Source organism: Alternaria viburni (assembly GCF_023758015.1).
Source record: "Alternaria viburni strain BMP 2772 chromosome Unknown scaffold_17, whole genome shotgun sequence".
In the NCBI taxonomy this organism is placed as follows: domain Eukaryota; kingdom Fungi; phylum Ascomycota; class Dothideomycetes; order Pleosporales; family Pleosporaceae; genus Alternaria; species Alternaria viburni.
This window is the reverse complement of record NW_026055786.1, coordinates 650,082-662,902: the sequence shown is the minus strand read 5'-3', so window position 1 is coordinate 662,902 and position 12,821 is coordinate 650,082. Positions and strand designations below refer to the sequence as shown.

The 12,821-nt window shown below is 50.6% G+C and overlaps 5 protein-coding genes across 5 annotated transcripts; 3 read left to right on the top strand and 2 right to left on the bottom strand.

Annotated features, from left to right (window-relative positions):
- Positions 1-1,425: 1,425 nt before the first annotated feature.
- J4E79_007850 (uncharacterized protein) lies at positions 1,426-2,100 on the top strand (the record flags this gene model as incomplete). Its single annotated transcript, XM_049356712.1, has 3 exons — positions 1,426-1,512; positions 1,643-1,784; positions 1,844-2,100. The coding sequence occupies 3 exons, from the start codon at positions 1,426-1,428 to the stop codon at positions 2,098-2,100; spliced, it is 486 nt and encodes a 161-aa protein (XP_049209059.1).
- A 177-nt stretch (positions 2,101-2,277) lies between these two features.
- Positions 2,278-3,378, bottom strand: J4E79_007849 (uncharacterized protein; the record flags this gene model as incomplete). Its single annotated transcript, XM_049356711.1, has 1 exon — positions 2,278-3,378. The coding sequence occupies one exon, from the start codon at positions 3,376-3,378 to the stop codon at positions 2,278-2,280; it is 1,101 nt and encodes a 366-aa protein (XP_049209058.1).
- Positions 3,379-3,718: 340 nt separating this feature from the next.
- J4E79_007848 (uncharacterized protein) lies at positions 3,719-4,567 on the bottom strand (the record flags this gene model as incomplete). Its single annotated transcript, XM_049356710.1, has 1 exon — positions 3,719-4,567. One exon carries the CDS (start codon positions 4,565-4,567, stop codon positions 3,719-3,721), a length of 849 nt encoding a protein of 282 aa, XP_049209057.1.
- Positions 4,568-7,918: 3,351 nt separating this feature from the next.
- On the top strand, positions 7,919-8,722 carry J4E79_007847 (uncharacterized protein; the record flags this gene model as incomplete). Its single annotated transcript, XM_049356709.1, has 1 exon — positions 7,919-8,722. One exon carries the CDS (start codon positions 7,919-7,921, stop codon positions 8,720-8,722), a length of 804 nt encoding a protein of 267 aa, XP_049209056.1.
- A 3,392-nt stretch (positions 8,723-12,114) lies between these two features.
- On the top strand, positions 12,115-12,718 carry J4E79_007846 (uncharacterized protein; the record flags this gene model as incomplete). Its single annotated transcript, XM_049356708.1, is given in 2 exon segments — positions 12,115-12,127; positions 12,147-12,718. The coding sequence occupies 2 exon segments, from the start codon at positions 12,115-12,117 to the stop codon at positions 12,716-12,718; spliced, it is 585 nt and encodes a 194-aa protein (XP_049209055.1).
- Between the last annotated feature and the right edge of the window lie 103 nt (positions 12,719-12,821).

The following is a 12,821-nucleotide window of genomic DNA, read 5'->3' as shown; positions in this document are numbered from 1 at the left end:
CGACTCACGAGCCCTGTGTTTCAGATGCCGCGAGAAGGGCCGTGCGCTGATTCGAGAACCTGGGATCGTCGCGATGGAAGATAAACCACGAACTCTCGGCTCGAGACGAGGTTTGATCGATCGTCGATACTTAGAAGAGGGCAAAAGATAACAATGGGATTGTGAGCGATAGTGCTATGGCAGAGAGATCGAAGTGCTGTGGAAGGAGAAAAGGGATGCTGGTGGGGACAGTGATCTAAGGCCTGCATGCCGCTTATCGCGTACCTGCATCTTGCGACCCATTTTCACGCGTCGCCTTCCTTTGTCGGAACCAGGACGTCAGCAACACAACCCGGCGCTCTTGGTAGCGGTATAGTGGCATCAAATTCCGAGCAATCTTGTCGACATTCGATGATGTGCACACAATCTTAAGTAGCGGAGCGCAAGATGTTACTCCAAAAGACTAAGCGTTCGATGATGGAAGCTCCACGTCCAAAGTCCAGTCTACCGTAGCGGTGCACTACGCCACCGTGCCATTGGAACCGTCGACGGCATCTTCCCCATCCGCACGCCAAGGGGACATACTTTCGTCTAACGCAGGGTCGGTATCCGGTGCCGCACGAAGAACGCATGTCCCCCAAAGCGTTCGCTGTGCAAACAGAAAAGCAATTTAACAAGGCTGTCAGCAAGCGTGATATGAGAGAGCAAAAAGAGGAGAAGTCAGCAAAAGCCGTTGTGGTGTTCTATCGGGTACAGCATCCCTACACAACCAAGACAAAAAGGTCTGGATTGCCATGCGCAGGGCCTGCCAAAACAGCCCTGACACAGCTCCGCAGGCCGCCTGATTGGGCCGGCGACAAGAAATCGCACCGTCGCATTGCGCAGAGCAAAGAAAAGCAAGGCCGCCTCCCACCATCCATCTCCACAGCTGTGCCAGCACGCCGCTTAGCTAACGCTAAAGGACCGCAAGTTCGGCGCCATCCCAAACTCTAACTGCAACCTAACCCTCCTTCCGAGGCACATTACACACCTATGCGAAGCTCTCGCTGCGCATCCGTCGCCCGTAACTCGACGAGATACACCCCTCTAGAATACCTAGGTGCGATTGAAGGCGCAGTAGATCAAGGAGACCAACAGCGCCCAGGGAGGGGTACTGGGGAAGATAGTCAACTGCATACCAAGGCTCTGCGACAAACCGCGGCAATCCCTGGGGACGATCACCGGGTAACTCCAATGTTAATCTCCACGAGTCTATTGCTGCGTTAGGGAGCAGGCTTGGACCAAGGTATTGGTTAACTAGAATCGAAATCAGTACATAGACCCCCTCTCCGTCCCATCGTTTTTCTCGCTCAACCCTGTTCCATCTCACTTCGACATTCCCTCACTCCAGTCCATCTTTCACATATCGAATACCATCACCAATACATATTATCCCATATAATCAAGATGCGTTTCCAGGCTACCGTCCTCGCCGTCGCGGCTTCGCTCGCTTTCGTTGGTGCTCAGGATTTGAGTGGTATCCCCCAGTGCGCTGTATGTTGCCCTTCCTCTCCTGTCCCCGATCGGATCGGACTTCGGAGCCCACATCTCCACATCAAGACGATCGCGATCGCGATATGGGCACATCGCATCTAGCATCACCAACTAACACACCAATCAACAGATCCCCTGCTTCGTCGCTGCCCTTCCCAGCTCCAACTGCGGTGTGACAGACACAAACTGCCAGTGCACCAGCGGCCGCTCTGCCATTGAGAACTCGCTCCTCACTTGCGCACCCGAGCGATGCGAGCAGGACGAGATTTCCAGTACGTTTTGCATACCCTACATACCTATCATCTTCGTCCATATCTAACGCGACTACTAGGCCTTGCCCCCGCTGTCTCCTCCCTCTGCGCCGCCGCCGGTGTAACCCTCTCCGACATCCCCACTGCCGTTCCCTCATCTGGCGCTTCGATGACCGGCTCAATGATGTCCAGCATGATGAGCGGATCCCCCACCATGAGCGGCTCCATGTCGCCCACCAGCTCTGGCGTCGCTGAGCAGACTGAGAACGCCGCCGCTGGCAAGCTTGCTAGCTACGGTGTTGTTGCCATGGGTATGGCTGCTGTCTTCGGATTGTAGATGTCAAATATCTGGAGGGGTGATACGAAGGGCGCGTTGGTTGTTTAGAAATTTGTAATGCGACAATCGCTTGTATATCGCAATTGATACCGTATCGTTCATTTGAATCGCTGCATGTCTAATGCTGTGCGCGAGTGGTTGGTGATGTTGAAATGGTCTCGGGCTATGTTCTTTTGTTTACGCAGCTTCGAGTGCGGTTGCCCATTTACCAGACCACACTGTGAACTCATCGTCTTCTCCAGCCCAGCTCTGCCTGATCAGCTCGATTGCGCTGTTTGCCTGACCACAGCATTTATCCAAAGTTTGTTTCGCTTCGTCGTCGTCGAGATCGTAGAACGCGCCCGCGATGTCGTCGACCGTCTCAGGTATCGTCTTGAGAGTATTCACGAGCGCATCTAGCTTCTTGCATGGTGGCAATGCCGTGCCGTTCGTTGACGCAGTCGGTTCGAGCGTGGACGATGCAGGATACGTCTTCAACCTCCTCTTGATCAAGGCCTGGTACAGCATACCAATCATCTTCAGCTTCTTGACGCTAGTATCCAGCAGTTCCTTCAGCTCCTTGTCATCCTTGCCAATCTTGTTCGATGCGCCAAAGATCTCGTCTTCGTCGTCGCTGCCTTCTGCTTCGTCGTCGTCTTCGTCCTCCACATCCTCGCCCCATTCTTTCAGCTCCTCAATCGCATCGAGCAGGACTGCGCGGTACTCTTGCGCTTTCTTGACTACTAGTCCTACAACGCCGTCTTCGCATAGCTTCAACAGCGCGTCGCATACGTCCCATAGTACACCAGTCGAGGACAAGACTTCCTGCTTCTCGCTCTCAGAGGGACCGGTGTCTTTGTCTTTCGCGCTTTGTCTTTTCTCTGCCATCTTCAGGATCATGGCGAGAACTTCTCCCCAGGTCCCTAGCAATCTCCGTACCTGCGCTTTGACTTCGGTGCGCATTATGTCTCCGATATCGCCCTTCTGACCCTCTCGTGGTATATACGAAGCCGCGGTCACCATACTGTTCAGTGGACCTGAGGTCACATCGCCGATTTTCGCTATTATCGCGGAGGGTGTGAGGGGCGGGTTGATGAGGAGGAGTGAGAGCGTCGTCGTGTGCGATTTGAGGAGCTTAGTCGAGGCTCTGACAACATCGAGAGGATCTGCTATCTCCGTTTCGGACGTAGTAGAAGCGGCATCTTTGGTGGGCGCGAGAGAGGATTGGTAGTGCGTGAGAAGTGCTTGTGTGGTTTTGGTGAGGTCGATGAGACTGCGTAGGTCTTTTGGTTTCGACATTGCGCCTTGCTTATGGGATCAGTTTAAGGAGTGCTTTATCCTTGGAGGCATTAAAGTGGCTGACAATATGTGCGCAGTTCACGAGCCAAAGTTTAAACAGCATCAAAATTTTGGTGGGGCAGTGACTCTTAGCGGGGTACTTAGGCAGCTCCGTCATGGCGGGCAGCCTCCGCTTCTCAGCATGTGCGAACCCGCATCTTTGCGACACGAAAGAAAGACGCGGTGATTATGACCATCCGCGCGAAAGTAGCGTTGCAATGAGATTATATCATTTTAGTGTGCACTGCGATTAACACAAAGAGACAGCTCAACACCAAAAGCCCAGAAACTAACAATGAAACTAATCCTCGACACACATCATCGACCACTCTTCCTCAGCGTCTTTCACATCAATGTTTTCGATCTCACCATATCCTTCGTCTTCAACAAAGTACTTCAGATCTTGCGCCGACAGCGATTCAGTCTCCACCTCAACTTCCGGTTTGGCATCTTCTCTGCTCAAGAATCCTGCATTGCCGGGCCAATATGTCCTGGTCTCCAACGCGGCTTCGCCTCTCCATCTCCAACCCTCTTTCTTGAAGATATGCAGCCGATAGGCTATAATGACATCACCCAGCACAGTATACGACCCGGTGCCATCTGTACCGGCGTTTTTGTCCAAGTTGGCTCGAACCGCAACCTCTTTAGTTACGTTGCCTTGTGCGCCCAGACCAACCTCGCTTTCTTTGGAGTGTATGGTAGAATATTTCAGACCTCTTGCAATTTTCAGGCCAGTGATTACGTAAACAGGTGCTCTCTTGAGTGCATCGTGTACTTCAGGATCTTCGTCGCGTAGCGCAGTCATTTCCGCAGCCCGTGGATTTCTCTCCAGCATCAAAGTGTCAACGTTGTCGAAGTCATACACCGTTCTAGTATCCGCGCTGCGCTTCCCTTTCGCTTGACTGCCAAACGCTGCATAGAGCTTGGCAGATACGTTCAGCCCTACAGAGCCATGATCGCCCCGCTCCCGTGTGCCTTCGCTCAAGCTTGCACCATCGATGATATTCGCAAGAGGCTCGAAGTGCGCAATGGGGTCTTGAGGAAGAAATATATCGGTGATGATGTTGCCGATTTTGATGGGACCATTGCGGAGGTGGTCGAGGCTAGGGGCTCGAATGTAGAACAACTTGTCTTCTTGGTGAGATGGCATCTCGGTGTAATCATATGATTGCTGCGAATTAGTGAAGCTTCTAGAATGATTAAGGCCTCGTAAAGATCGTGCGTTGAACTGTGCGAGTATTGTGCTTGAAGGTCAGTAAGACGTGTATTCAACGGAGTGGGCTGAGCAAGACGGCTGAGTAAGATTGCCTTGGCCTTCCTTCAGCCTGATTAGCAGGAGCAGCTGTGATTCGACCGTTTCTCATGCATACGTGAGCCTTCTCGTGCGTATGATCTGCCACGTAGTCAATTTGTTGGCAGTCTTTGCTGGGATCCTGGTCGTCATCCGCCCTCGTCCTGGTCGTGTCGAATGTGTAGAGCATCTAGACCTCAACATGTAAATTCTACCTCCAAGAAGCAATACCCAAGTGATGGTTCAGATTTGGCCAATGTTTCTCCATGTAAAAGTCTTCCAGTGTGAAGAAGCGTTTCCGTGACTCGGATGTGTTAGTGACATTGTAAAGAAACTTTTGGAAGCCATGATGGGTCCGTATGTCATCCCAAACTCCACATGGCTTATTGATTGTCGTGTATCCAATGACCAGAGTAGCGAGTCCAGCAGCGATAGCCGTGGCTGGCGAGGCGCCGTTTCTTAGTACTATCCGGGCCGTATTGCCAGTACTCGCAGTGGGCACTTCGATCCCCAACGTTCCAAAGACTACTTCGCCACTCTCCGGCAAGGCCGCATTAGGTCCCTGATGGTATCCGTTGGCATCGGTCGCTCGAATAGAGAAAACATGCTCGTGTTTGGCGGGGAAGAATTCGTGACTCCTGCTGCCATCATTCGATGTCGCTGCGAAGAATAGTACCTTTTGGTCTTGGCTGTTGAGTGCTTCCAATATAGCATTACTGATGACCGGGTGTCTTTCCCTCGAATACGGCTCCTTTTCCCACCCTAATGACATTGATACGACGTCGACTCTTTGTTTATTCACAGCCCAGTGTATAGCCTGAGCAGGGAGAATTATTAGTAACAAGACGCTAATCTTTCGGTTCTGTCACTCACTTTAGCAAGATTTTCGCTAGTTGTTGCTGGATTCTCAGACAGGTCGCGACTTGTTCTGGCTATCCGAGCGACAAAGATTTCAGCAAAAGGCGCAGCATCGCACATGAGCGACAACATCGATGTACCATGACCATCGTGATCACAGGGGTCCTGCTCGTCTTCCCAAAAGTCTTTCCAATGGTTGCGACCTCTGATTTTTCTCATTCGATGACTTAAACCTCTTGCTTTTGGATCGTATCCGGTATCAATGATTGCAATTCTAGGTCTTTTGAACGGCGAATCTGGTTTTGAAAGTGAGTCGGAAACGTGGGAAAGGAGCCGTGACCACCGAAGACACTCTATCCACTCCCCTGCTCTCTCACTGTGACAGACTTAGCATAATATTGACTATTGGGTTCCTTGTAGCATACCTTTGGGATCTCTGGATCATGTTCGTCACGTCTGGTTTGTGATTTTTCTGACTTGTAATGCCGTTAGTCGCGTCTGAAGTAAGGCCATTAGCGTAGCTGAGAAGTCCGTGTAACGGGCCGACAACATGCTTCATAAGCAGTTCACGTCGGCCTTCTGCGTCAAGCTCGGGGGAAAACAGAGGGCTTGTCCATCCGTCCCGTTTCGGTGGCAGGCAGTGTCTGACTATCTCTCGATACATCTTCCTATACTCGTCGTGGAGATCGAGCATTGGCCAAGATGTTTGTTCCATTTCCATTTCCTTCCGGTAATGCATGTAAATTCTGTTGTTTCCTGTATTGCTGGGAGGCACCAAGATGTTGCTGGGCGTAATCTTCAAACACATCTGAACAAGTAGTATGCCGAGGGCCAGGATGTAGGGGTACGGATGCAGCTCCCCCAGTGGATTACCCTCCCTTTTCATCTGTGTCTCTTTTTCACAATATATCAAGGCAGAGTTCGAGGGTTTCAGTTCGAGAAACGGCATACGACACTCTGAATCCACACCTGATGTCGTACCCTTCGTCTGCCTTAGGATCTTGATTGTTTCCAAGTCCCACTTGATCTTCATCCACTCAGAGTCGTAGTATTGCCAGAATGACTTTGACAGTGTAAAGGCAAGAGAAAGTTTGCTCCTCGAAGACAAGCTGTTGTCTTCCAATAGTTGTAGCAGCGGGATTGGAGCACAGTGCTCGAGATACGTATCAACTGGAACAGGGCATCGCATGAAGGTAGCTGGATCAACCCGGTTCTTCTCTATTCGTAGTGGGATTTCGCAGTCCGGATAGTCCCAATCTGCTTCGAAGAATTTACAAACGTCTACTAAACGCTCTTCCGCTTGTTCCGATGGGCACATCATAGGAGTGTGGCTGTTGTTATAGTTGATGCTATCACTGGCCCTTACTCTGGTGTCAATACTGATATCTTAGTTAGCAATTTTGCCTGGTTGGTACAACTGGAGAGCGGTACTTAGGCAACTCTATCCGAATCTGAATCCAATTGTTGCCTGATGCCAGATTCTTCGCAACGGCCGAACCAAAGAACGAATGGGTTTCGTTGCCAGGCACTTCCCACCTATCGTCAAGCCTCAGGGTGCAGATATGATCTTCATAGAGACCAGATAAATTCTTTCGATCCGGGCAATGACACGGTAGATAGTTTTTCGAGCGGAACACCTCATACAATGACTGGGTCAGAAATGGTGAGTATTTACGTAGCTCTCTCCCCTCAATGCTAGCCGAGGCATCTATTTCTGGAGGGAACTGTGAAGATGTGGCAACACCAGAGGCTGTACGGGAGGGTCGTTCGGGCTAACCCAACCAACGCTTCGTTAGCCCTCAAATTGCTGTCTCGACCGGAGCTCACTCACTCTTCGTCTCAACTTCAGGATTAGACTGCCTACGCGAGACAATACCTTGTCTCTGGCTCGTCGTAGATCAGCTTCGCCGGTGTAAGTTCTGTAGGACAGCGCCGCTTCAGCACCTGGACCCATAGAGTGGATCCGTCCGTCCCTGTCGCCGAGATCATCGCTGCCTAGGTATCCATCAACGAACGTGCGGAAGGATGCAGGCATTGGTGTGTGGACAGTCGTATGTGTGTGAAGCTGATCTGCTCGAGAAGTTTACCGTGCCAATGCGCGCAAATAACATGATGCGGCATTTTGACTCTCAGCTGGGCAGCAGGTTGCCCCGCTTTCTCTCGCTGCAGCCTCAGCCTCGGAAGCTATTAACCTCTACTTAAGAGCAACAAAGCGACAAACCTTGGAATTTTTCCGGTGATTTCTACAGCGGAGACAGAATCTCTGGTAGTGAACACCTTCCTTTCTAGCCGCTCCATGTGAAATACCCCCCTCCCACCGCCCTTCACAGGCCAATTGTGAACTTGGTTGTTATGGCAACTGAAATGCCATTGCACACAGTATACGATACTGCTACAATACGAGCGGTCACTCAAGAATGCCAGCAGGAATTCCGAACTTGCGCTGAGGTTCCAGCGTTGACTGAAAAGCACTGGGCGGAGAACCGGCTGGCTGACTTCAATCTTTGGGGTGCCTGGGTCGGCGCAAGCGCCGAGGAGCCGAATTCGCTGGAGCTCCATCTGTACCATGATTCAGAGGCTCAGAAGGTAGTCATAAGCACTCTAAGCATACTAATAGCATGGCTACGAAAGTGTAAAGAAGTGGCCGAAACTCAGCGAACGGGTAGCCAGCCGCCAGCCGCCGCCTCCGACTCGAATGCGATACCAACGCGAACGAATACAAGCGACGGACACGAGACGCCCATCGGTTTACAAGAAGCTAAAAAGAGCGTCGGAGATATACTTGCGGCCTTGATAGATTTGGGTATCGCGATTGGACACGATGTAGGTGGCGTTCCGTCGCGGTTCACGGCGGCTGATCGTGCTTTGGAGGAACAGGCAGATGGAAGCCTTTACCTCGAGCTCACCGAGCACTTGAAGTTCGTGCTAAGCTCGGCAAAAATTCCGCGTATAGCGACAAGGTCGAACGAGGCCTTGATGAGGAGGACTTCTTACCAAGAACTGGCCGTTCCGAAGAGCTGGGCCGTAGTGGGCGATGTATCGCATGAACAACTGATATTATTGAAGGCGAACATCAAGAGGCACAACAGGTTCGTATACGCTCAGAAGAGAGAAGTAAGTTTAAAAGTTCTCCAAGTACAAGCAGACACGTCGTAGGGTTCACCTTTCTCGATCCGCTTGTCTCGTTTCCAGTTAGTACAGACTAACAAGATCTAGCGGCCAAATTTAGGGCTGCAAAAGATAAAGGATGATACAATGCAAGTCTCTAACCTTTGGGGGTCTGCCATCATTTCTGACCAAATGTCTAGACTCTTGCCTGAACAGCTGGCCGAAACTGCTGCTGTAAAACTTCAGATGGCCGGCTCACCAACCATCATTGCTCGTCAGTCGGACTATCCACCAGCCCCCGAGTCGGGAGATGACGCAAAGCCCCTAGTATGCCCATACTGCCGATCGAACCTATCGACATGCAAAATTTCAGAAGACCAGTGGAGGTTACACATCCTACCAATTGCCACTAAGACTAGGATGACTAACATGCTCAGGAAACATCTCTCAAATGATATACAACCCTACACCTGCTATCTGAGCGAGTGTATACAGGAAAATCCGATGTTCAACGAGTTTCAGGCATGGAAAGACCACGTAGTCAATGATCATCAGTCATTCCGAGGCTGGAGCTGTCCCCTTTGTCGGCCCCGTACTGACTTCCGAGATGAGACCGATCTACATGACCACATACGACGCGCGCATGCACAAGTTACTACTGAGGATTACTCCATCGATCTTCCCTCGATTTCCAAGATGTACAGCGCGCCAGAGTTCAATGTATGCCCCGTGTGTTCCATGCGCGAAGTCGAATGGGAAACCAAAAAGCAAGAACCCGGGGAAGCAGATACCGCGACAGAACGAACAAGCACGGATATATCGCATTGGTCAGGCAGAACTTTCTTGGATCACATTGGCTCATGCATGCATGCGTTCGCCTTACGATCTTTGCCTGCGGCTGTGAGGGATTTCGACAACAACGAGTTCGATTCTCATCGATCAATTTGCTGCACAACAGAAAAGAGCACTCCATCGACTTCGTCTCGATTACTTGAGCTTCCTACGAGCTCAAGTCATGAGAGCAAGAACAGTCTCACCGTGATCAACTTACAGTCAGCTCTCCCGAGTGGCATGATTCTTAATATCGAAGATTGGATCACGCAAAGCAATTCAGCGATGGATGATCCTCCTTCTGCTCAGTCATTGAAAGGCGTGTGTTCTGATGCCCCCAAGAAAGGCCTTTCTTTAGTACAACCGACCAAAAGAAGATCTCTGGAGTCCGTCAAAACAACGAGTTCCGAACTTCGAGGTTTCTTCGAACACTTAGACGATTGCACAGCGTCCGCTGTAGTTGAGTCCCAACCACTGGTTACCCGACCGATTGTGTCAGTGAATAGCCTCCGATCCTGGTTTACTACGGAAAGAGCACGAAGGCTCCTGTTATACGTGGAGAGCGACCCCAGCTACGAGGACGCCGTCCAAACCAGTCATTTAGCTGTATTTTCAGTCCTACTTTCGATAGACATGGGTATCTATCTATCTACGTTCATACGACGCGATCACATGGCAGATGCCGGGCTACCTTTCCTGACCTGTGACGCATGGCCGGACGCTATCCAGCACATATTCGAAGAGTTCTACAAAGCGCAGTGGAAGTTTTGCCCCAGACGGCTCGATTCTCACCAACTGCACGATACATGGCTACATGAAAACATGGTCGTGCCCTTGAAGCATAGAGTACCCCTGAGAGAAGGGGCGGACGCGACTATCTCCAAGGTTGAGCTATTCGAGGAGTACAACCATCTCATCACAGTATGTTAATTGCGTGCGCGCGCGTAAGTCTACAGATTTTCAGCAAGCAGCTGACTTGGTTGCGTTTAGGACGAACTCAACATCCCACCCACCAACTTCTTCATCCTCAAATCGAGCCCATCGGACTATGCCAAGTTGCACAACAACGAGGTAGAGGCTTACAGGACACTACTGAGCTACCCGAGCGGCCGAGATGCGATGCAATACATGGCTCGCTTCTATGGTTCGTGGAGACAGGGAGAAAGCTGTATTATATTGCGCGAATATGTTGGTGGGGGTACACTCACTGAGTTCTTCAAACGAACCGAGCCGCCAACGACCAAGGTCGACATTCTGGAATTCTGGAAAAACTTCATACAGTTCATCAAGCCAATAGCTTGTATACACCGCCTTCCCGATCCACATAATCCTTACTCATACAAAGTGGGGTAAGTTCATAAGCATGGGTTTCCTCTCTTCTTACTTCAAACTGACCTTCGAAGGCTACATAACGACATCAAACCGGACAAAATTCTCGTATCGGATCAGGACGGGGACAGTCCATACAGTGTCTCTTTCAAACTTGCAGATCTTGGTCTCGCTGGATTCGTGGTGGCTGATGAGTCGGACCCGACGCAAATTCGCGATGTGCGCGGTACGAAGATGTACAGTAAGTTACTACCAGAGTTCGGACATGACCCGACCTGACACACTCCTAAGGTGCGCCTGAATACTTTCGTGGCGAGACAGACAGGTCCAGGCAACAAAGCATCAAGCAAGTTGGTCCGGCTAAGGATGTTTGGGCCTTGGCATGTGTGATTAGTGAAGCCTCGGTATGGTCTGTATTAGGCCAAAGAGGATTGGATGACTACCATCATCAGCGCGTTCAAGCTGCCGACGCCATTCCGAATATCATGAACACGGGCTATAGCGGCTGTTTTCACGATACCACGAAAGTCCTCTCGGTTGTAGGAAACATGCACAAGGAGGTAAACCAACGATTCCGAACAGCCATGGACAATGTTGTTGGCTCAGTTCTTCTCATTGTCAGCAGAATGATGGTGCAAGATCCGGCCAGAAGGCCAGATGCGCGGACAGTTTACGACGATCTCACACAAGCTATAGACTTAGCGACACCATTTGCGCTCGCGCCCGAGTCAGCCAGGCATAGACATTCACCACACGACTATAACGAATATTCCATGCCTATCACTTCACCCCCAAACCAGGCGGCTGGGCTGGGCTTAGATATAAACGAGTTATCTCTGCACTCTGGCAACGATGTGCAAGTTCTTCGATCACCTCGTCCTTCAGGTAGACGCTTAGCGATCGAGCCGCATTTTTCTTTTCCACTTTCTAGGACTTCGAGTGTTGAAAGGGCAAAACTACCAATCCATGATCCCTACAGCCTAGCTCCCGATACTAAACATGAGTCGCAATGGACTTCACTAGCTCCTATATCCGGTCCTGTTCCACGGTATCGTGCACCTGTCGGCTCCTCAGCCCGTCCTAAAGCCTCTATCACGGAGATTTTGGCATACATAACCAAGAAGAAAACGTGGCCACGTACTATTTTGCCAGGCGGGGAATCATTTAAAAGACTGGGCGGGCGAGACCAGGTATTTCATTACGCTTGACAAGATTGTGACAAGCTTACTCACGAAAGTTTTACAGATCTTTCTTGTTGATGACTCTCAATCCATGCGACCATGTTGGAAAGAAGTTCAAAACGTCTTCGCAGCTCTGGCGTACCTAGTCAAAAGTCTGACACCAGATGGTATTGAGTTACATTTTGCCAACAGTCCCGAGCGCAAAGGTCGTAGCAAGGATCGAAAAAGTCTCATTAGGAAGTTTGAGATGGTGAAACCATACGGTCAAAGCCAAATGGGTATCGCACTCAGTAATATCCTTCCACCCTACTACCAAAACCAGCAACAGAGCGCGGCAAGCAAGCGATTCTCCTTTGCCCCACGAGTAGAGGAAAAGCCCTCAGTCAACATCTACATTCTCACAGACGGCGTATGGTCGCCAGGTTCATACTCCGTTACCACCATACAAGATCACATCAAGAACCTGACTAAGAATCTGTGGAAGGCTGGCAAGTTGCAGCATGTCGGTATTCAATTCATCCGCTTCGGGAATGACGCGCTTGGGAAACAGCGCCTCGAATATCTCGACAACGACAATTTACAGCATTATACTGTTCCTATGGACATTGTCGATACGGAGCCGTCCACTGGCAATGTCTTCAAGATGATACTCGCGAGCACGGATCCTTCCTGGGATAACGACGACGATAAGCCCAGCGGCTGAAGAAAACAACACTTCTTAGAAGCATCTCGACACTTGCGACACCGCGGCCAGGCGTAGCATGACTTCGGCTAACCAAAAACTTTACTATGTTCCCGGTTAGGAG